The sequence below is a fragment of the Miniopterus schreibersii genome, assembly GCF_964146895.1.
Source record: "Miniopterus schreibersii genome assembly, chromosome: 7".
Classification (NCBI taxonomy): Eukaryota; Metazoa; Chordata; class Mammalia; order Chiroptera; family Miniopteridae; genus Miniopterus; species Miniopterus schreibersii.
This window is the reverse complement of record NC_138108.1, coordinates 8,015,319-8,036,147: the sequence shown is the minus strand read 5'-3', so window position 1 is coordinate 8,036,147 and position 20,829 is coordinate 8,015,319. Positions and strand designations below refer to the sequence as shown.

General features: G+C 45.1%; 1 protein-coding gene across 2 annotated transcripts in view; it reads right to left on the bottom strand.

The window, feature by feature from the left end:
* Positions 1-680: 680 nt before the first annotated feature.
* DOCK10 (dedicator of cytokinesis 10) overlaps positions 681-20,829 on the bottom strand; it is a 203,411-nt gene continuing 183,262 nt past the window's right edge. Inside the window, exons 48-57 of one of the 2 annotated variants that reach the window (XM_081143278.1) lie at positions 19,687-19,793; positions 17,796-17,918; positions 17,545-17,658; positions 10,137-10,283; positions 7,998-8,208; positions 6,600-6,790; positions 5,467-5,567; positions 5,166-5,304; positions 3,872-3,947; positions 681-1,438 (exon numbers count right to left, since the gene is read on the bottom strand). In XM_081143278.1, coding sequence (XP_080999404.1) covers positions 1,377-1,438; positions 3,872-3,947; positions 5,166-5,304; positions 5,467-5,567; positions 6,600-6,790; positions 7,998-8,208; positions 10,137-10,283; positions 17,545-17,658; positions 17,796-17,918; positions 19,687-19,793 — 1,271 coding nt within the window. In that variant the 3' untranslated portion in view covers positions 681-1,376. The remainder of the gene's footprint in view (positions 1,439-3,871; positions 3,948-5,165; positions 5,305-5,466; positions 5,568-6,599; positions 6,791-7,997; positions 8,209-10,136; positions 10,284-17,544; positions 17,659-17,795; positions 17,919-19,686; positions 19,794-20,829) is intronic. The other variant, XM_081143279.1, reaches the window with a different exon arrangement.

The window sequence follows — 20,829 nt, the reverse complement described above, 5'->3', positions numbered from 1 at the left end:
TGGGGGAAGGAGGTGGAATGTGTTAGCGGTTCCCAAACCTGGCTGAACATCAGTCACAATTTTGAGAAAACTACAGATCAGTCAGGATAAGCTCATAATGCTGCAATAATAAACAATCCCTGAATCTCAAGCACCTGAACACAACAAAATGTATTTCTCACTCAGGCTCTACATCCAACAAGATTAACGGGCCTGGTGTGTGTGTGTGTGTGTGTGCCTTCTGCTCACTAAGGCTCCAAATCCACGTACTTCAAAGATGACTGCATCAGGGTGGAGATTGGGAAGAACCACTTCCTAGCTTCTGTACCTTCCTGAAAAGGACACATGCCATTTCTGCTCACATTTCAATGGCCAAAGCAAGTCACATGGTCAAGTCTAACTTCAAAAGAGGCAAGAAAGTGCAATCCTACCACAAATTTCCAGAATATAGAGATGGGATATTTTTGACTAGCCTTAGCAATTACTGCAACCCTCGAGATTCTGATTCATTAGGTCATCTCCACATCAGTCTACTATTCTCCTATGTTTGTCTAGTTGATCTTTTGGGAAGAAGTGGCTAGCTGAAGTTCAAGTCCTTTTCCTGACTTCTTGGTAAGGCATCGTAGATAGTGAACACAGGGTCCCATTCAGCACATGCCTAGTCCAATGGACCGCTTAGAGTAATGACTCACTCATTCTTTACGAGCACCAAATGCAAAGGAACTGTATTTTTTATTTTCATTAACAACAAAATACTTCCATAATTTCACACCCTTTGCTTTTAAAAGCACATATATTACAAATAAAAGAGCTCCACGGACTTTAAAGATTAGTATTTATCAACACTTTTGTACACATACACAAATATTTTAATATAATGGAATCTGAAATGTTATCCATATAATTTTAGCATGTCATAAGTATCAACTAAAAAGATTCTTTTAAATTTGGTAAAAACCATATATTTTACAATCTCCTATTTACATTTGAAATATGCTTAAATGTTATAAACACATTCACTCTGACCTTTAAAATATGTGTACTAAGACTTGGTACTGAACATATTGTAACTGACAAGCAAACGTGGGGTTTGCTTTTGAGCTGCACATTCATTGGAATTTCATGGCAAATATTCAGCTTGGCTTGTTTAACGCTGCCCAAGGGGGGGGGGAATCATAAGAAATGTGCAAATCCAGAGACTGGCAAAATTCTCAAGCTAGCGAGGTAAAAAAAATATTAACATAAAAACTTCAAATAAATTAAATCTATCTTCTCTTCCCCGAGATTAGCTGCAAGTTCAGAAAGTTCCCTTAGAGGTGCGTCCGATGGCGAAGACCTTTGCTCAGACGTCTGCACTGGGGGAGATGGAGACCGTGGGCAGGGCTGGGGTCCCCTTGCTAATTATTCGAGAGCAGGTTCGCTCCACTCCGCGCTTTGACGACTCGTCCCTGCACGTAATCTGAAGACAGGACAAAACACAACACGGCAAGGGAACACAATAGGCTCATGTTAATATCTCCAAGCACAAAATTAAAACCCAGAATAGTTTATATTTATTGCCCATAGGGGATCTGCAAATTTTGAAAATGTATTTACTTATCAAAGTAGATCTGAAGCCTTTCTTCCCCCAAGCCCACGTCATAGCCATTTTGGCAGGATTTAAAGTATGGGCACAGATTCAGTGCAAATTAATCTATTAATTAAAGTAAATACTCCATCCAAAAAAAAAGTATCATCACAATGCTCTTCAGCTATCAGATACACATTTATAAATGTCTGAATAAACCTTATGCATATATCTGAGTACTTCCAGGATTTTATTTTATTCTACAAGTTTATAATTTATATTGTTGACCTCTACCAGAAAAAGGAGACATCTGAAACCTCATTTAAATGTTTGCGTTAATGGAAATGTGAGAAAAATATATTTTTGAAAATAATGTTAGTAGGCCTAAGTAATACTTTCCTATTAGATCCATTCAAGTTATAACATGTAAACACAATAACAACGATGAGACCCCCAGGAACCTCTAAAATGTATCTCTGTACAGAAGAGACGATGAATATTGTAAATTTCTGGTTACGGAAATTTCCCCACTAATTCCTGACATGATTATGCTTAAGTTCTGCTGTTCCAAGACAGAACTGCCACTGCTGTCCCCAGAGAGCACCCAGCATCCTCTCCTGCCGGTTCATTCTCCTTATGGCCAAGGTCACAACTCTGCTTAAACAATCTGGCAAATCGTGTTTCCCAAGGGGCAGTCAGACTCTAAGAGCAACAGGCCTTTACGTCTCGCCCGCGGGCACCACAGCGCAGAGGGGCTCTTCCTTTCTCTGCAGTTTGTGTTTGGCACCCATCACCACTGTGACTTCGCTGCGCCACTGTACCTCTACATGACGGAACAGACTCCAGACGAGCCTCTTCCAGAGGCTCCTGTATTACACTGGCTTCCGTCGAAGGAGGCTTTTCTGCTTTTTGGACATTTGTAAGACAGCGTGGCATTCTGGCTGCCCGTAGGGGCACTTACCGCCTGCCTGTCACTTTAATACCTCAAACCCCTTCACCTCAACATGTGCATTTTGCTCACTGGCATCCGCTTCATCCAGTTCCATCTTGTTTCTTATGCTAAAGGTCCTTTCACTAAGTTTTCAGCTAAGACTTTGCTGGACACTCTTGGAGCAAACTGCGTAACTAATTCTATTTCTATTTTTGTATTTCTGTGCCTGTCTATGCATTCTAACTAAGTTGCTACTTTCAAAAGTTCAATGGTAGAATCGCTCTTTTCACTGTAATTACATATGTCCCTGTTTTCAGAATATCCGCGTGAACATATAGGTACATGGAGGTGCTCAGGCGTTGTAGGTTACGGTTCATTTCTGCATTAATAGGTTGTGCTAAGATTTGCCTACCCTTCCCTCCACTGGAGTTCAAACCCAAACATTATGCGCCAATGCATTTTCGTAAAAAAATGAGAAAAGCATGAAACACATTTTTTTGTTATAAACATAAACTGAAATAAATATATGATTTTTAAAAATACTAGGGACTTTACAGACCCCTAACCTTTGTTGGCTATTTCTGATTTTAGGAAATTGTTCAATACAACCAACTGAAAGCACTTATCAATGGTTATCATGAAAATAGCTTACGTTGCTCTAAGTAACTTATAGTTTTTCTATGGATAATTTATACTTATGATTGATAACGATGAATTAAATTGTCCCTCCTCTAGAAATCTCCTCTGCAGAGTTAGAAGTCAGTATTTTGCCCTCAGTTTAATCTCAAGTGGAAATGTGGAACGGCTATATAACAGAATAAATCATTTCATAAGGAACCCTTTGTTTTGAAGATACCATGTATGTTGCGGGCATTTTCTCAGATATAAAGACCTGTGGACAAATCCCCATAGGAGCTCAGGACCAGGGGCTTATCTTTCCTGCCGATGGTTCTGTTTCATTTACTGAACAACAAGATTGGCTCCCCCCACCAGTTTCTTTTCTTCAAGTTAGTTTGCAGGAAGCACAGAGTCAAATTCTGCTTCTCGTGGCAAAGGTTTTCTGAAAAATCAATGACTTTTCTCTCTCCTTAATCACCAGGTCCTTGCCTGTGTTAGCACTCTGGAGTAGAGTGAATCTTTGTTTTGGATACAAATGGGCTTAAATATTTTTAAAAGTTGGTGGCGTATGACTTTTCTTTTTAAAAGTTAAGTCGTTAAGTTTAGCTTTAATTGGTATTGACCTATCTTGCAATGGAAATAAAGTTGTTCTTATTAAATAAGAGCTTAGAGAACACTAGCCACTATGAATTGTCTGGGGAAAATGAAATCAGGAAGAGACAGGGAGACCAGAAGGCCACAAAAGACAACGAACACATAAGGAAAGGAAAACATACCACTTTTGCTTACAGTACTGAGGGAAATACTAGACACAGAGGAATAGAAGCTGTGTAAACACGGACTGCAACAGAGCTGCCAGGAAAAAAAAGAGAAAAGCGTTTTTGCCCAAAGTGTCAAGGTCAGATACAATTTACACGGGAGGCAAGCGTACTTCTCCACCTCTCCCAACTTTCAGACCCGCTGACTGTTCTTTCCGTTTCACTCTCAGGTTTACGAGTGCCCCGTGCTACCAGGGCATCTTCCCTGAGCATTTAATTTCCACCAGCTTCTTAATAATCCCCAACCAACACTCCCTCCTCTAAGAATCCTTCCCAGAGAGGTTACTTCTCTCTAACGTAAGTCAAGCAACCATTTCTTTCTCTGGCTTCCAGGGAGGGTTTAAAACCTGGGCAGGAGGAGATGGAAAGAAGAAAAGAGGAGCGTATATGGGTAGAGCAACTAGAATAAAAGAACTGGAGGGTACATCTCACGTCTCTTGAACTGTGTTGACAGCGCTGGGCCACTTAAGAAAAGGAAGGGGGCTACTGTTTAATGAGGGGCCGCCAGGCATGCGGCACTATCTGCAGATGAGTCCAGGTTGTCCCCTTTAATTACTCTGTAAGGAACACTTGGAACTGCTGAGGGACGCAGGTGGTGAGCGGTTAGGTGGAGTGTGAGGCTGATGGGCGCTGGGAAGCCAGAGGAGCAGCCCTTGGCTTTCGGCCGCTTGAGTCTCAGCACCCCAAGAAGCGCTGCGGTTACTGAGTGTCCGCAGTCGGTGCGCAGCCTTCCAGAACATGCTGGGCGCACGCCAGGAGTCACGGGTGCCTCCTTTGGAGGGGGCGCATCTTGAGGCGGCACCGCCTCTGTAGAGGCGAACCTGACCTTAGACGGCCACGTCTCAGTCCTGGCTTCTTCCCGAGTACGGGGCAGAGGCAGATCCCCAGCGGGGGGACCGGAAAACGCATCACAGCCGAGGGGGGTGAGGCCCCACATCAGGGGTGGGGGTAGTGCAAGCAAACCCTACTGGGGATGCGACCCAGTATTTCCTGGCGTCTATCAGGGCCCCTCCGCCCTAGGTGTCTGGATAAACATTCTCTCATCTTTTTCCTTGAGCCTTTCCTCTAACCTGATCTCTGCTTTGAGACGGGGGACGCTGTGCATGGGGGAGACAAGTCAGCAGCCGGGCCTGCACGCAAGAGGCAGTGACTTCAGCAGCAAGAAAGGAGACCCTTTCCGGTTGTCCTGGCATTGGGGACAAAACGGGCACTGTGTGCGCAAGGACAGCGGGCCGCCCGAGGAGGGCCTCACCTGCTCGTTCATGACGGCCGAGAGCTCGCCGAGCATGTCCCTGTAGTGGGCCCGCAGCTCCTCCTGGTACTCCAGCTGGTCCTCCTTGATGAGGCGCTCGTTCACGTCCAGGGCCTGGCCGCACGCCTCTGCGAACTGCCTGCGGCCGGGCCGCGGCGCAAGCCAGTTAACAGCCACCCGACGACAGCGGCCTCCAAGTCAGGCTGCTGCTGTCTCGGCGCCCCCCCCCCCCCCCGGGGCTGGGCGGGGGCTTCCTGGGGCTCGGGGCGCCCGCCTGGGGGACCCTGGGAGGAGAGCGTACCTGAAGATCCCCTTCAGGAGCTTCACCTGGTTGTCAGGGTACTTCTTTGCGTTGGTTTCTTCAAGGAAAGCTCGTGCGTAGGCCATTGGCCCCGCATTAACCTGTCGGGAAGAGGCCTGGCTGAGGAGGAGCCACTCCCTCCGCGGGGCCCCTCCGCAGCTGGCAGCTGGCAGGGGCAGCCACCTGGGCATCAAAGTGTCAGCGTCAGGAGCAGCACTACTGATCTTGCCTTTCCCTCAGGCTCCAGTATAACTGTGACACTCTTCCTGGCCTGCCTTTATTGAAAATATTAATATTTTGTTCATTATGGATTTTTGACATTAGTTTTGAATTTAAAAATACTGCGTTACAATATCATTTAATCATGATTACTGAGTTTTTGATGCCCCCCCCCCCTAAATTTTATGCCCAAGGTAAGTACCTCACTCGGCTCACCCTAGTCCCAGCCCGGGAGGGGATTAAGCAAGCCTCAGGCTTCTTCCTGGCAGACCTCTAGCTGGGACTATGTCTGCCTGTCTGTCTGTCAGCCTCTCTCAGCTCTCTCTCTGCTTCCAATGATTCTCCTTTCTCCTCAGTTTTCAGGTCTAGGAAGGGCAGCAGCCCCTTGGTCTTGCCAGCCCCTGTGCCCGCCCTTGTTGGTTTTCCTAAACACTGCTCATACTTTTGCAAATAGTCTACTTATTGTATTTTCTTTAATCACCCACTGTGCGCAGGCCATCTGCTTGCTATCAGGATCTTGACAGCCAAATAAATACTGATGCACATTTTCTGAACTAATATACATTCTAAAAATATTTGTTTTTGAACAGTTGTCGAAGGCTCTCAGTGACAGATGTTTATGAGAGAGACACGTTCTTTATTAATTAATTCATTTGTTAGAATTTAGAATATAGAACTTAGTTTATCTAGAGAAGATGGGAGAGGAGGGTTGAGGAAGAATAAATTTTATTTCAGATAAACAAGGAAAGCTTATTTCTAGGTGTGTGGTCCCACCAATGTGCATTCACAATGAAACAACATTTTAAAGACTCAGATAAAGGTGCTGGATTATATCACAAACAGAAAAATATCTTATACCCTTTAAAAAATATCAAGGGCATGTTACGAGCACCGCAGCCCCAGGCAAGACTCACCTTCACGCTGACACTTCCCTGGAGTTTGAGCTGCAGTCGGATCATGTCCACCTCTTCCATTGTGCAGAGCTGGTTAAGCTCGGAGACTTTCTTGGACATCTCATCGATGGCCACTTCAATGGGGTTCAGTTCTGTGCTCGACTGGCTTACGACCTGGATTCTCTTCTTCACGTAGGGAAACAGGTGGCTGGCTGCACAGAGCAGTACAGGGAGATGGAAAGGCTGAGGGTGAGTGCAGAGTCAGGGTCCCCCTGAAGGGGCAGACGGCCTGTAGGTACCCTCTGCACACGGCATGTTCCGTCCCGCCTGTTCCTGTGCACATGTCACTGTCAGTCCTGTGTGCCACGTGCCCTCCCTCCTCTGAGCTTCCGCCCCAGCCACCGTGGCCCTTCCTTCTGTTCTCCACCTCCCTAGGCATGTCCTCATTTTCGGGGCTGGGGTAAGACCTTGGTTTAGAGTCACTCAGCACTGAGAAGATGAGAGCTTCCACCACAACTTGCGATTCAGAGAAAAACTACACTGAGCCACAATAAAGAATGCTTCAATATATACCGACCAGCATATGTTATAGTAGCTTTGTTTTAGACTTTTTAAATTTTATTAGAAAAGTTCTGGAAAAGTTTACTGAAAGAGAATGCCCCCCTCGTTTGGATGTCACTGGTATTTGTCTGTCTCTGGCATAACCCAGGACTGCTACTCCCTCCAACAGAGTGGGCGTCACTCGCCCGGAGGGCCTTTGCTCACCCTTCCTGGCTGCCACTAGAAGCCCCTCTCCCGTGCTCGCTTATTTCTCACACTCTGCTCGCCTGACATTCTGGCTTTACTTGGCTCTTTCTCCTGCCAGACTGAGCGCACTTTGAGGACAAGAATCGTGCTTTATTTATCTGAATGGCCAGGACAGTGCCCAACACGTGGTGGACCCTTGTTGAATGTCTGTTGACTAAGCGAAAGGAGACCAGCTCACAGAATAGATGGTCCTGGAAGGGATGCTGAACACCTCTGCACCCATTGTACAGATGAGGAACCTGAGCTGCAGGGTGGCTTAGGATCTTGCCCCAAAGCACACAATCCTGAGAGCTCCTAACCCTGAAACAACAGGGCAGATCCAGGCACAGAGGAGAGGGGAGCTGAGACTGCCCTCCCGACATGGACACCGCGACCTTCACGACTAAGATTTAAAGGGAAGGGGTGTGTAAATAACTCCTGACAATTTCTCTTCCGGGTGTCTTCTCCGGGGAGTCCCCCTTGACACTGAATAAAGAAGGGGCGATCCGCTCCCCCTGGCAGGCGTGTCCCCGCGAGCGCACCCGGGGCTCCGTCTGCGAGGCTGAGATGCCCCATTCGAGCTGCTCCCGCCCGCCCGCCGGGCCCGGCTGGCAGCCCCGCACCGGCACCTACTGGTGAGCACCGTGCGGCGCTTGCACTGCTCCTCCACGCCCCCGTGCTTCTTGCCCGACAGCGTGAAGGGCGTCTCGAACACGAAGCGCTGGATGTTGTGGTGCATTTCGAAATCCGTCTTCCGGTCCTCTAGTTCCTTCTCCTCAAAGAACGGCGTCACGTACGTCACCTGGATGTAGGCATATTTGGGGTCCAAATCCTTGGGGTTTACCTGCATGAACACATTGGGGTGAGAGAGTGGTGAGGCCTCAGGCAGGAGCTCTGCGGCCCCTCAGCCGGCCTCCTGGGGGCTGTCCCTGTCCCCGTGGGGGAAAATGGGCAGTCACATCGCAGAAAGAGTAGCTGCCTGGACCGTGGTCAGCTAGACGTGGTGGGTCTGGGACGGGAGCTGGCTCCCCAAGGAGCTGAGGCTCTGGGAAACCTAAGTACCCGGAGGTTGCAAGTAATTTAATCTTTCTTCTCTTTCTTTCTATAGAGAAAGTCCTTCCCTTTGTCCGGAATACGTGCTTCTTGAACATGCAAATATATCTGTCCCTCTGCTTTTCAGCCACTAGCCTGGGGCCACTGTGCTGGGCTTGCACCTGGAAGGAGGCTCCTTGTCTGTTTAGCAGATTAACTGACTAGCCTGTCACATGATTGCAAATATTTTTAGTTTCAATTTCTCTGATTCCTTCTCTTATCTGCAATGAGGCATTTTATGTAATTTCTTTACTGCCTCTGCTCTGGTGACTAGGCTTGACAAACATCAAGGAGGGCAGGCTGGGGCTCCCAAGAAAAGCCAGGGAATTACTTTCTTTCCCGCGAGGCTGAGATGATTCTGTCTCTTTTCTAACGATCCCTTGAAGAATTTTCAAACTTAGTCCAATTTTTTTCTATCCATTTACTCATCCATAGCTTACCCAGCTCCAGCGGTTTGAGGAAGCTCGTGAACTTACTTGTGATACTACTAAAAATGACATTGTAAGGTCAATATCATCAAAATCATTTTACGGGTAAAAGAACGGAGGATCAGGGTGGCTGCCTAATTTCTCCAAGATGGATCGCCGGCTGACAAATAGGGGGGCACGGTGCGACGGAGACCCCAGCCGTTCTGACTGCACACCCCACTGGGACCGCCGTCGATGCCGTCTGCGTATTTAGAGTGGCCGCCACCGCGGCAGCCGCTCTGCCCGCCTTCGCGGGGAAGGCGACTGTTCCTTTCAGGCCACAGGTGAGAACGGTGAACACGGGTGTAACAACTTTTGCCCACACCAAGCAATCTGGCGCCCAGGTGCCTCCAAATACCAGCTTTGTTCAGAGAGCACAGGGGAAAAAGGGGCTGTTTCGCGACCCAATGGAGGCCCATACAATTGGGCGTAACCCAGCTCCTCCTGCCCCATCCTCCGACACACCCTTCTACCCGAGTCGTGTCTGAAGACCTGTCAGTCCCTAAACGCCCCTCCCCCTGTCGCCGCCTGCGCCGGGCTGCTCACAAGGCCCTTTGCTTCCAGCCGACACCGCCTGGCCCCGCAGCGTCCAGCGCAGACATCATCTCCCCTGGGAAGCGCCGCCCACCCCAGAAGGCGCTGGCCAGGGAGCCCCTGCCCGGAGCCTGCCCTGTATGACTTGCAGCATGTCCTGTGGCCTTGACTCAGTTTAACGAGCTGTCTGCACACCCCCTTCTCGGCCCCAAGTGAGCCGGAGATCTGGGAGGAAGAGCCTTTGCGCCCCGGCTCCCAGCTCTGGGGATGGCACGCAGTAGGGCCTTAACAGAGGCTGACTAGAGCAACGAAAGCACATTAGAGGATTCCGAATACTCTCATCAGGGGATATAATCATTTGGCCAAGAGGAGGTTAATCAGATATTCAGAGGTTAGTACAACGTAACCCCCAAGTCTGCTTCTCTCCCAGAGAATAGATGTTGAAATGGGTAGACCCAGGAAGCCCTCCCTAACTGAAGAGACACTCCACTGGGCCCGGCGCTTTAACTCTTTGGTTGCTATACAAGTGCAAAGAACCTGTGGGGAAAGTAGGGAATTTTGAGGTCACTCCAATAAACACGTCTAATGCTTTTACCAAAAATAATCACCCATCGGCCAAGCAGTAAACAAACAGGCGAAACGCCCCAAATGGCTTGCAGGAACACGGCTTTCCCGCTACCTTGTTGGAATCCTGGATAATCTTCACGTTGTCGGCTCCGAATTTGTCTGCGTAGAGCTTGAGCAGCCTTTGGGAAATCTCGGACAGGCCCGTCAGCTTCGGCTCCTTGTAAATATACTCTTTTCCCTCTTCTTCTTCAAAAAATCCCTGAGAGACACAGAAGGAACCACCAGTTTTACCAGAAAACTCCAGCTGCACGTCACAAGCAACACCAAAGCCATTTAGCCAGTCTTTTGGTTGCCATCCAAGCCACTAACTAGCGCCCTGTAAACTCAAAACCAGGGAAAAGGCCAGGGAAGGAAACAAAACATCATGCTGGACTCAGTCGTTACTGGAAACGTTGCCCAGCCAGGCCACAGGCCCTCACCGGGTCCCTGCCATGTATTTTCTCCATTTGGAGAAATCAGTGGCGGTACCTGCTGCATGTATTTTGGGGGAAGGATGCCCTCACGTGGCAGCCTGGGATAGAACAGAGTCCAGAACAATTTTTGGCATTTTTCAAAGAACAGGGTCGTTGTTCACAAGGTCTTCTCAGAGCCTTGGAAGCTGGCATAGGGAACCCTGAGGGGCACCTAAAGGTGCCCAAATGGGCGGCTATGCACCCGCATCGTCTTAGATAAAGAGCCACAGCACTGTCTTGTTATGACAGAAATTACATGTGGCATGCTCCCAAGCACTGTTATTTTAAAAATAGCTTTACATTAAGTCAGGGACTTGATGCAACTTGGCTATAGGCAATTTCACCATTCAGTTTACTTTCCTAGGATATCCTTTACATTTTTGCAAAGCTAGACCTTACAGGATTGAAAATGCAAGGCAACCAACCATGCCATCATTTTTATGCCGCTGGAGCAAGTAGGTCTTAGCCTGTATTAATCTATCTGTCTGGTTTGAAACTGCGGAAGGGAAGATTCCATTATCTGTGGATAACTAAGTGAGGCAATCTTTGTAACTCCTCTTTGAGGAGACACAGACAGAGCATTTTCCTGTGGGACACGTGGCCTCAGACACTGGGTTAAGTCTGGAGTTAAGATTCCAAGTGCATCTGGTTTCCTCTGACTCAGAATTTACTTCGAAGCAGTGGCTTTGGAGAGCCAGGTAAAGATGCTGGAGGTCACAAAGAATCTTAGCTGTACTTAAAAAAAAAATTTGTTACTTTTGACTATTTAAAAAAATCTTCCTTATATGTAAAAAACATGCTGTATTTTTCATAGCTAATGGGAGGTGATCTGAGAATAATAATTACACCTGTACGGTGCCTTCATACTTTAAGGCCCTTCCTCCCACGTATACTTGACCGTCATGAACACTGCACTTCGCATGATAAGTGGGATGTAGCTGTATATTTGCAGAAGCCAAGGAACAAGGCACATTTGCCAGCACAGATCTTGTCAAGCACAAAATTAATTGCCTGTTTCTTGGTGCATTTCCCGAAATGGCTTTGGGCTTTTGAAAGTCAGGAAAGTGTCTTGTTCAACATGGTATGTGTAGTGTTCAGCAAAGCGCCTGGTCTTTAGGGGGATGCCACTCTACACTTACTAAATGAATAAATGGATGAATGAACCAGTTCTAGTAGGCATACATCTTAAAAAGGTAAATTTGCACCAGGTACAAATAGAGTAGGTTCTATTGCTTGTAGGAACAGTTTTTAATTGAGCAATTTCTTTGAGAAATCTTCAAGATCAAGCACAGATGATTATGAGTAACTTGACCCTCAACTGCCAAAAAAGAAGTGACGCATGGTGTCGGAAGCAGAAAAAGCAGCTCCCCGTTGTTTCTCTAGACTTTGCAGGGGCAGTGCGGTCTGGCCCCATCTGGTCATGACGTCCAGATGCTGTGTTTTTCTGTCTCTGTGGAGTTTTGTCTGATTCGAGGTCAGAAATTAGTGGATAAAACTGACAGACCAGACACATCATAGAAATAAGACTTCTGCTCGCACTGACCAGAATCCCCCCAGGGCAGGAGCTAAGGCAACATTTACAATTTCCCATCCAGTGAGAAAAGTTCCCTGAAAAGATCTTCCCACCACAGTGTGAAAACCAGCACAAAGGGACACTTCCACTGTGAATTCCTGCCCCTCACACATTTCTGAATCCAGAGTCGGGAGAAGAGGAGTGTGGGAGGCAAGATTTCATTCCCATTACTATGACCTCTATGGCCTTGGTCAAGGCCTGTGACTTTCTTTCACCCCCCTCCTTGGTCTGGAAGATGGGAAATAGACTGGGAAATCTATCGAGAGGTTCCAAGGACAGTGCCTGGCACACACAGGCCCCTGGTGAGTATCACCTCTGATGGAGAGAATCAGAGTGAGGACAATAGTAAAGAAACAGCGTCTGTGTCAGTAAAGCAATGTGAGTTCTGGCTCATAGGCAGGGAAACAGCTTAACTGAGTTTGAGCACCTAAAATACATACCTTCAGCTTCTCTTGCATAGAAACTATACTTTCCTTATTAAAAAAGTCTACTGATGCTCATTTCAGTATTTGGTATGTGACTGATCAGAAAGAAATGGTGATTAAAATCTATCTATCTATCATCTATCTATCTATTATCTATCTATCTATCTATCTATCTATCTATCTATCTATCTATCTATCTATCTATCATCTATCTATCTATCTATCTATCTATCTATCTATCTATCTATCATCTATCTATCATCTATGTATCATCTATCATCTACCTATCTATTCAGTATGGAGATACAAGCCTCTTGAGACTATTTTATGAGACCAGTAGAATGGAGCAGGAGGAACAGAATAAAGTATTGAGCCTGCTGTTTGCCAGGGACAGTGTAAGAGCTCTTGGAGCCAGAGACATAGCAGCTCTGGAAATGTCAGCAATGCATGTTTACATTTTACCCAAGATCATCAAAGCCAAGCCCACTGAGCCCCAGGACACACCCTTAAAGAAGGTCTCACTTTCAGCTCTGTCTATGAAATCACTGATTTATAAAATAGGGACACAAGGTGCTGAAGTCCCAGGGGCAGTTTCTCTTTTGTGTTAGCCACGAGGTCATGAGTAGAACGCGTGTCAAGGCAATGGGAAACTTTACTTCTGCATTGCTCTTGCTAGTTTGATTTTTTAAAATGTCATTTTATAAGGCAATAAAAGCCCTGATCTGTTTTATTCGGGAAACAGCCCATATTCTAGCAAAAAGGACTTTGAGTCAGTAGAGTTAACATGCATGAATTATGAAACTCCAATAGATTATGATAAAAATGTGCTTCAATAAACTGACAACTAAAATTATTGGCTCCTTTGACATTTTTGCAGGTACTTCAGAATTTTGCAATGTCCCTGGGTCATTATTGGGACGGCAGAAATAAATACTCCTGCTGTTATATTCGATTGATTCCAAGGTTATAAATAAAGGAAATAAAGGAGTGCATTGAAAGTGGAATCCAGTGAATAAATGATGGGTCAGAAAATATTAATAACAGGCTAAATGCTAAGAGAAGAAAAGCTACAAGAATGCAGAGAGATGGTTCCATATAATTATGAGCTCAATTATACATATACATTGTCTACATCAGTGACTTTTATACAGGTGGGGAGCCAGAAGGTTGTATCATATCCCCAAATGGAGATGGTGATTTTACCACCTAACCACGTGCCATCCCTCCTTGTCCAATACCTTTTCTCTGAAGATGCTGAGATGCATCTTTGCTCACGTAGGCATGTCTGAGAATCAAAGAATCTGCATCCTTTGGTGAATAGAGTAAAATTCCTCCAGGCCTTTTACTTAACTCATTCCAGGGCATCTGATGTTTTAAGTTATGCAATGGGCACGAGCTTGCTTGCTCTCAGGCTAAATATCAGAGCCTGGGGATGTTATTGATTACAGTTGATGTTTGATCACTACTGCTGCTCATTGCTTTGGAAATGAATACTTCAGGGACACTCTGGGGATGCTTTATATAGGCCATTCTATGTAAAATTTCCTTAGGCAATGAGACCAGATGTTGCATCAGAAATTTCATGCTATGTAAGACTTGCGTTTTTAAAGTTCCAACTTGTAGTGTCTGGCTCATTGCAGACATACGAACTACTCCAGCCAATACTGTAAAATGAAAGCACTGTCTTCCTGGGACCCTAAAAGATTTTACCCAAAGGCCTTTGTGGAGGCAATGAGCCTACTGCATATGCTATTTGCGTAATCTTTGAAACATGATTGCGAGACATGTCTATCTGATCTGAATATTAAAAGGTGAAATTTTACGCGGATATAAAACACCATCGTGGAAAAGGAATTATTTTTCACCAAGGAGATCATGCTAATCAAGTAGTCAAGACTTTATCTTAGATCTCTGGAACCTTCGTTCTGCACACTTTGGGGGAATGTTCAAGTCTATTTGGCGTTTCCTTATCATTGAGTATGAGAGGATGTGCACTGTCAGCTCCTGTCCCAGACAGCAGTTCCCGTCTCCATAGTGTCTCAGGTACCTGAGTATCATTTGAACAGTGATGGCCAAGGCTCCACATTGCTGCCCATCAGGATGACCTCCAACAGTTCTCCTTGGTCAAGGGCAGGTGGAGATTGAGTTTATAGAGAGGACCACGCTTAGACATGTACTCAGGTCTGCAGATTTAACAGACCACTTTGCCTTTTAAGCTCAAATTGGAATTTTTAATAAAAGACAATTGAGAATATTGGCAGTATTAAAAACAAACAAACAAAAAAACAGTCACACAAACAGCACATTTTACAGAGGAATCTGCAAAAAGAACAAAGTTGGGTCATTTGAAAGCAGCACTCCCCAATCCTTCCCCATTGCCCCTCAGTCTATTTAGTATAGGGGTTTTCAAGTATTCTTTTAGTAGGTGAGTTAGGGACCCATGACCCCAAATTTACAAGTGAAGGTGGAAAATACTGATGTAGTAGGGACGTGGGGAGGGACTTAAAGAATTACAAAAAAGTATGTATGGACAGACAAGCAGAGTTGAATGTGGACAACGCTGAATGTGGGTATCGAACAAATTTGTCTTTCCAACTTAATGAGCAATAATTATGTTGAACCACATGAAGTTGCCATTTTCCACCAGAAAACCGATGGTTGAACACGGGCAATTTCATATGGTTCAAAATAATACAAAGGAAATTCTGTGCGACAGAGCTCAGGTAGGGGCATGTAATTTCTGCTTCTGCTTGTCCTCCAAATTCCTTACGTCGCTTCTTTCTGCATCTTGGGAGACTTAACCTGACCTCCCGGGTAATGACTGTTCATCTTGTGTGCTGGGAATTAATACCATCACCTTCAAGAATGCTCTGAGCCACCACAATAGAGAATCCTGTTTCTCCATAATACCCATTTGGAAAAGGGCGGGGCCCTTTTAGGAGCCCGGGAAGGTGCCCATCAATGGCCACCACTCCAACTTTTGAAATTCTGAGCGTCCCCATGCCCTTCCTCATCAGCCGGAACACAGTGGCCTGAAACGAGCAGGCGATCTCCAATACTGAGTCTATTGTCCATATGTTTAGAATATGTGGTGCCCATATTTACCCATGTGAGCGTGTGTGCATGTATGTAGGTCTGCAGACTATATCTACTGTTGTGCAGAAAGATATTATCTATGAAAAACAAAGGATACATTTTTGTAATTCAGGTAACTGGTGTAAACACAGTTTAGTTCAAGAAAGCAGGATGACTCCCAAATGAATGGAAGCAGGATTATCTCCCCTTGGTACCGAATGTCGATTGGCACAAAAAAGTTAAGGTTCAGTAAAACCGTACAGAGGGAAGTGTGAGGATTTTTAGGGCATGCAAATGGAGAGGGAGAGAGAACTTACCACAGCCTGGAACAGTCAAGACCAAAAGAAGAAAAGAGTAAACATCTGCATTACAATCTGGTTGGAAAGCAGCCTGATTTGTTTCCACCTGTTCAGTAGCCAGTATCTTAGGTGTTGGTTGGAGAAACCACCAGGTAGGCAAACTGGTTGTCACGACCAGAGTACTAATGGCAGCTCATTACTCTGACTTTGGAAAGATCGTCTAAAGGGTTGTAGACTCAAATGTAATAATGTGTCACTACTGTGCTGCCATTCATTCCCTGGAGACCCTTTTTCCCCTATAATCCCCTGACTCCCACATCCCCTTCCTGATGGGGTTTACTGCTGCTTTTCTTGCTAATATTTCAACAAGCTCAAAAAATGTGTTTTTATTTTGTTTCTTATTGACTTTCAAGAAATTGCTTCTGCTTCTTTCTCCTGAAGATCCCCACATTTCTCTGTCCCAAACATACTCTATATTTCAGAGAGTTCACATTCTTTTCCAGGGACCCCTCACATGTCTAAATTTAGCTTCTTTCTTTAGACCATCTCCCCACATCTGTTCCTCACACCCAGTGGGAAAACCTGGGCTGGGTGAACTTGTTTATGGTAAGTGGGTACTCAGTGACATTTTCTTTTCCAGGTAGAGAGCAGCTATTTCAATTAATCCACAAGTTAGTTTTTAAGCTGCCATCGGTGATTAGAGGAAAATATCTATTTTTCAAAAGACTTCAATGGGAAATGATTTAGAATGACCATGCTGAATTTGATTCCTTAGAAGATTCTGAAGAGAACAGGAGCTGTGTGCAATACTGCCTTACATGGGAGGGGAGGAAACGAGAGGGCTGAGAGTCATTCCAACTGTGAAAAAACAAGAATGGAAGGCTTACACACAAGAGTCATAGTCTAAGATATGTCTGCTGAAACATAACGGTGTTATAAATCTCCCTAAAAAGAACAGGATGGCTCCCGGGCCTATCCCACGTAAAGCAACAGAGACATTCATAATTAATATGAAATACATTTACTTTACTTCCAGGCTAGTGCTGTGGCTAGCTAATATTTTCAGTCTTGTTCATTGTGTCTGTAGTCAACTGAGAAAGGTAACTTTAAAATTACATGGACCTGCAATACAGGAAACAAAACAACTGTGTAGTGTTCTGCCTAGGAGCAGTGACAGTTTGAAAGTGGGAGTAAAGAAAATGCAAGATTATAAAGTCAAAGGTCCATGACTTTGATACGGTGGGGCCCCTAGGAACTCTTTACCTCTGAGAATGCTACAAATTTCATTTCTTAAACATGCTGGATTTAATTTGACTTTGACACGTGACACAAACCTATAGTTAGGTATTTTGGGGTGAAATGGGAAGAAGATGCTGAAACATAAATGTCTTTCTTCTCCAAGAAATTAGAAACCACTGTTTTAACTCAATCTACATTAAGACCCATGGAGTTCTCTGCCCAGTACCTTCCTATGGACAAACATATAGACTCAGCTCAGAGAAACACTCAGATATGCGGAGACCCCCCCACCCCGTCAGTCCTTTGGCACGTGGAGTTAGATGTCCCATAAGGAATGAAAGACGGCGTTCAGGTGCTCAACAGAATTTACAGGTCACGCTGCTTCTAGTGAACTTACCTGCCCATAAAATGCCACACGGTAGTAACGACCAAACAGTCTCTTCTCTGAGTTCACCACCTCTGCCACTTTCAGATACGACCGGTGAATATCGTAGTAAAGATCCGATAATTTCTGAAACCGTAAATGAAAGGGTCTCATGGCGATGATGCTGACATAAACAATAGGGAGGTGCTACTTTGGAAAATAGTAAGCAATCGATCCGTTTAAAGTAGGGTATTGTGACTAACGTCTAGCTTTTGAAAACATACTTTGAAGTCTCTCTGCTTCTCGAAGACGGCGATGATGGGTTTGTTGACATCAGCGATGAGTTCGTATCTCTCGGACTTCCAGAGAAACTCCACACACATGTACAGCTGCTCCACCAGGACGTGCTGCAGTTCGTCAAACCAAAGCAAGATCTCTCATGACAACACTGTAACTCATCCCTGAGACTCAATTTCAAATCTGCTGCACTGTCAATTTTTTCACGGTGGCATTTCTGTGTTCCCTAGCTTTGTTATCAGCATATACATCCAGCCAGCAAGGGGTTGTGATGTCATCTGGATTATGCCCTTTCCCTCACTGCTATCCCCTGATCAGCCCCTCAGACTTGCTAATTTAAATCTAAGAAATGCCTCCAGATCTGTCTAGTTCTTTCCATTCTCACTGACTTACATCAAACCCCTGCTCACTCCCGGGCCCTTGCAGGAGTCTTCTAGCTAATCTGTCTTCTCACTCCAACTGGTCCTCTGTGGTGCTCTTCTTTCTAAACTAGAAATCTGACCCTGAGACTTCCACTGCCCTACCCCTGGGGGGGAACCCCCTCCATGAACTGCTATCTCAACTCTCTAGCGTGGCGTGTGAGGAGCTCCGGGCCCAGGCCCCAGCCTCCGCCGCAGAGCCCCGCCCTGGGCACCGACACTGACTCTGCACGTTGGCCACGTCAGACCCACCCCACCATTCCTGGGATACCTTCTCACCTTCCCACTTTCGCCCGTTTTGTTTGTTGCTGCACCTATGAGAACTTTATTTTCTCATTGACACTGTCACATCTTATTAAATGTCAAGACCCAGGACCAAAGTGTAGAGAACTTTCATTTATGTCCCAGCCATCTCCACCCCAACCACCTTCACATAAAAAAATTGTTCCCTTTACCTTGTGGCCACCTGGATTGATAGTTAATGGGTGTCGGACTGGGGACTACCCACCCTGAAGGAAGTTTGTCTTTCTCAAGGTTCTAATTCTCTGAGAGCTGGAATTATGCCTGATGTACCTGTGTCTCCCACCTTTAACTCAACAGCTCACATACACTAGGGGTTTAATAAGTGTTCAGCTGAATCAAATTACGTGCTCTCCAAGGCAACGTTTCCAACAATGTCTCTTAAGAAAAGATTCTTAGACATCATTCGAGTCAGTTAATATAAATGAGTAGTTGCATTCACGGTTTCCTTGCAGTGTATATTAAATTAATGTAGAGCTAAATGTAAAATTTCATTAAAATCCACCCCAAAATGTGCTTCCTGTATTCTCATCTTCAATCTATGTGGGATGATTTTTAAGATTAACTTATGTAATATTGTACTTGCTTGACGCGGGGCTCTGTTTTCTTCCCCAGAATTATTGCTGAGTTATTCCCAGTACAAAGCTTTTTATTACTCAAAAATAACCATGGTTTGCACAGCAGGAGGTTTTCTGCAGAAACTACTGGGCCTCCCTGTTCAAATGCATCTGCAAATACACTTTCTAATGTATTAAAAGAAGCTACGACCGGCTCACAAAAACGTCAGCATCCCTTACCACATTTACAAAAGGACTCGAGATTTTGTATCTTATAGAAGAGATATGTTTGGGTCCATCTTAGAGAAGTAAAGTTTAGTGCTCATTTTCATTGAAAATGATGCTTTATTGATAAAATCGGATACTGACGAATCTTGGCTTAATGTGGGCCTGCATCGCGTTTTGCCTCAGTCATATTACAGAGCAACTCTATTTGGTTTAAGTAAGGTTTTCTCCCTCCTACTTAGCTTAATGTTACAATTCAATGCACTCTTTTTTCTTTTGTCCTTAGGTTTTGATTTGACTTTCCCGTCACCATTTATCCCCTCTAATTAATGCACCTTTTAACTCAGTTACTGCACACGGGGTTACCCTGGCCTAACCTCGTTGTACGGGGTGTCTTGCATTCCCGAATCTTCTTTCATGGCTCCTTCTTCTTTAATATTTGGGGTGATGCTCAGAAAAGCCGGCCAGCCCATGGAGAACATGCCTTGAGAGAACCGAGAGAAGCACATTGTTACCTGAGCCCAGCATGGCCGGGGTGAGACAGTGCCTCTCTCCACGCCCTCGCAAGGGGCAGCGCGAAGCTCGCCCGGCCCTCGGGAGGTTACACTGTGGCTGCTGGAAAGGGCTCTCTGTCAGGCAACCAACGTCGCCCTTGTGCAGTTCTGTGTTATTCTCAGGGGCCACCTTTTCTATAAGAAGCTGGCATGGAATTATGGACCCAAACCAAGATTTGTAAGCGGCTGGAGCTCCAATAAAAAAGCGGGCATTTAAAATGTTTGAATAGTGAAGGTTCATACAGCATTGTGGGATCTACGTTTCCACAACTTCTGAAACTGACAGCTAGTTTTTATCAGGCTTCCCCAATTTTGTTTTTTTTTTTAGCTAGAATTTGAAATAGCCTTCGTGGGACTGTCTAGTATCTGATTATGGTAAAAAATAGATGGGGAGAAGGGCATGTTAAATGAAACAAGGACGATTTGGGTAACTGGCACATAAAACGAAGGTCTCAACAGAAAGTCAGGAGAGTGGAAGGAGAGCCTGACTGCTGGTGCGGGCATGAGCCGTGATGCAGGTCTGGTCTCTTCTCCAACGTCCCCACACACGTGACCTCCCTGTCCCACTGTTCACTTCGGCCATTGGGTCAAAATGTCTTATTTGCAAAATCCACTGCGACTTTTTAGAAAATACATATTTAAAAGAATGAGGAACAGGCTTTGTTTCCAAAATATTGAAACTAAAGTCATTTACCTTTTGTTTAGGTATTTTGATCTTTATATCTAAAGAGTTGTTTCTATTTCTTTTTTTTTTACACACTGAGTTTTCCACAGCCTTTTAAAGGTTAAGTTATGAAACCGATTGCAGTTCATAAACTTTGGGTCTGAACAAACTTTTGCAAAACATAACAGATTAAATGTGTTAACTATATTGCCAAATGTTTTACAAAGTGTAATTATTTAGTTATTGCTATAAAATCTTTTTTATCAGACATTAAAGATGGAATATCTTTCGCTAAAGGAAAT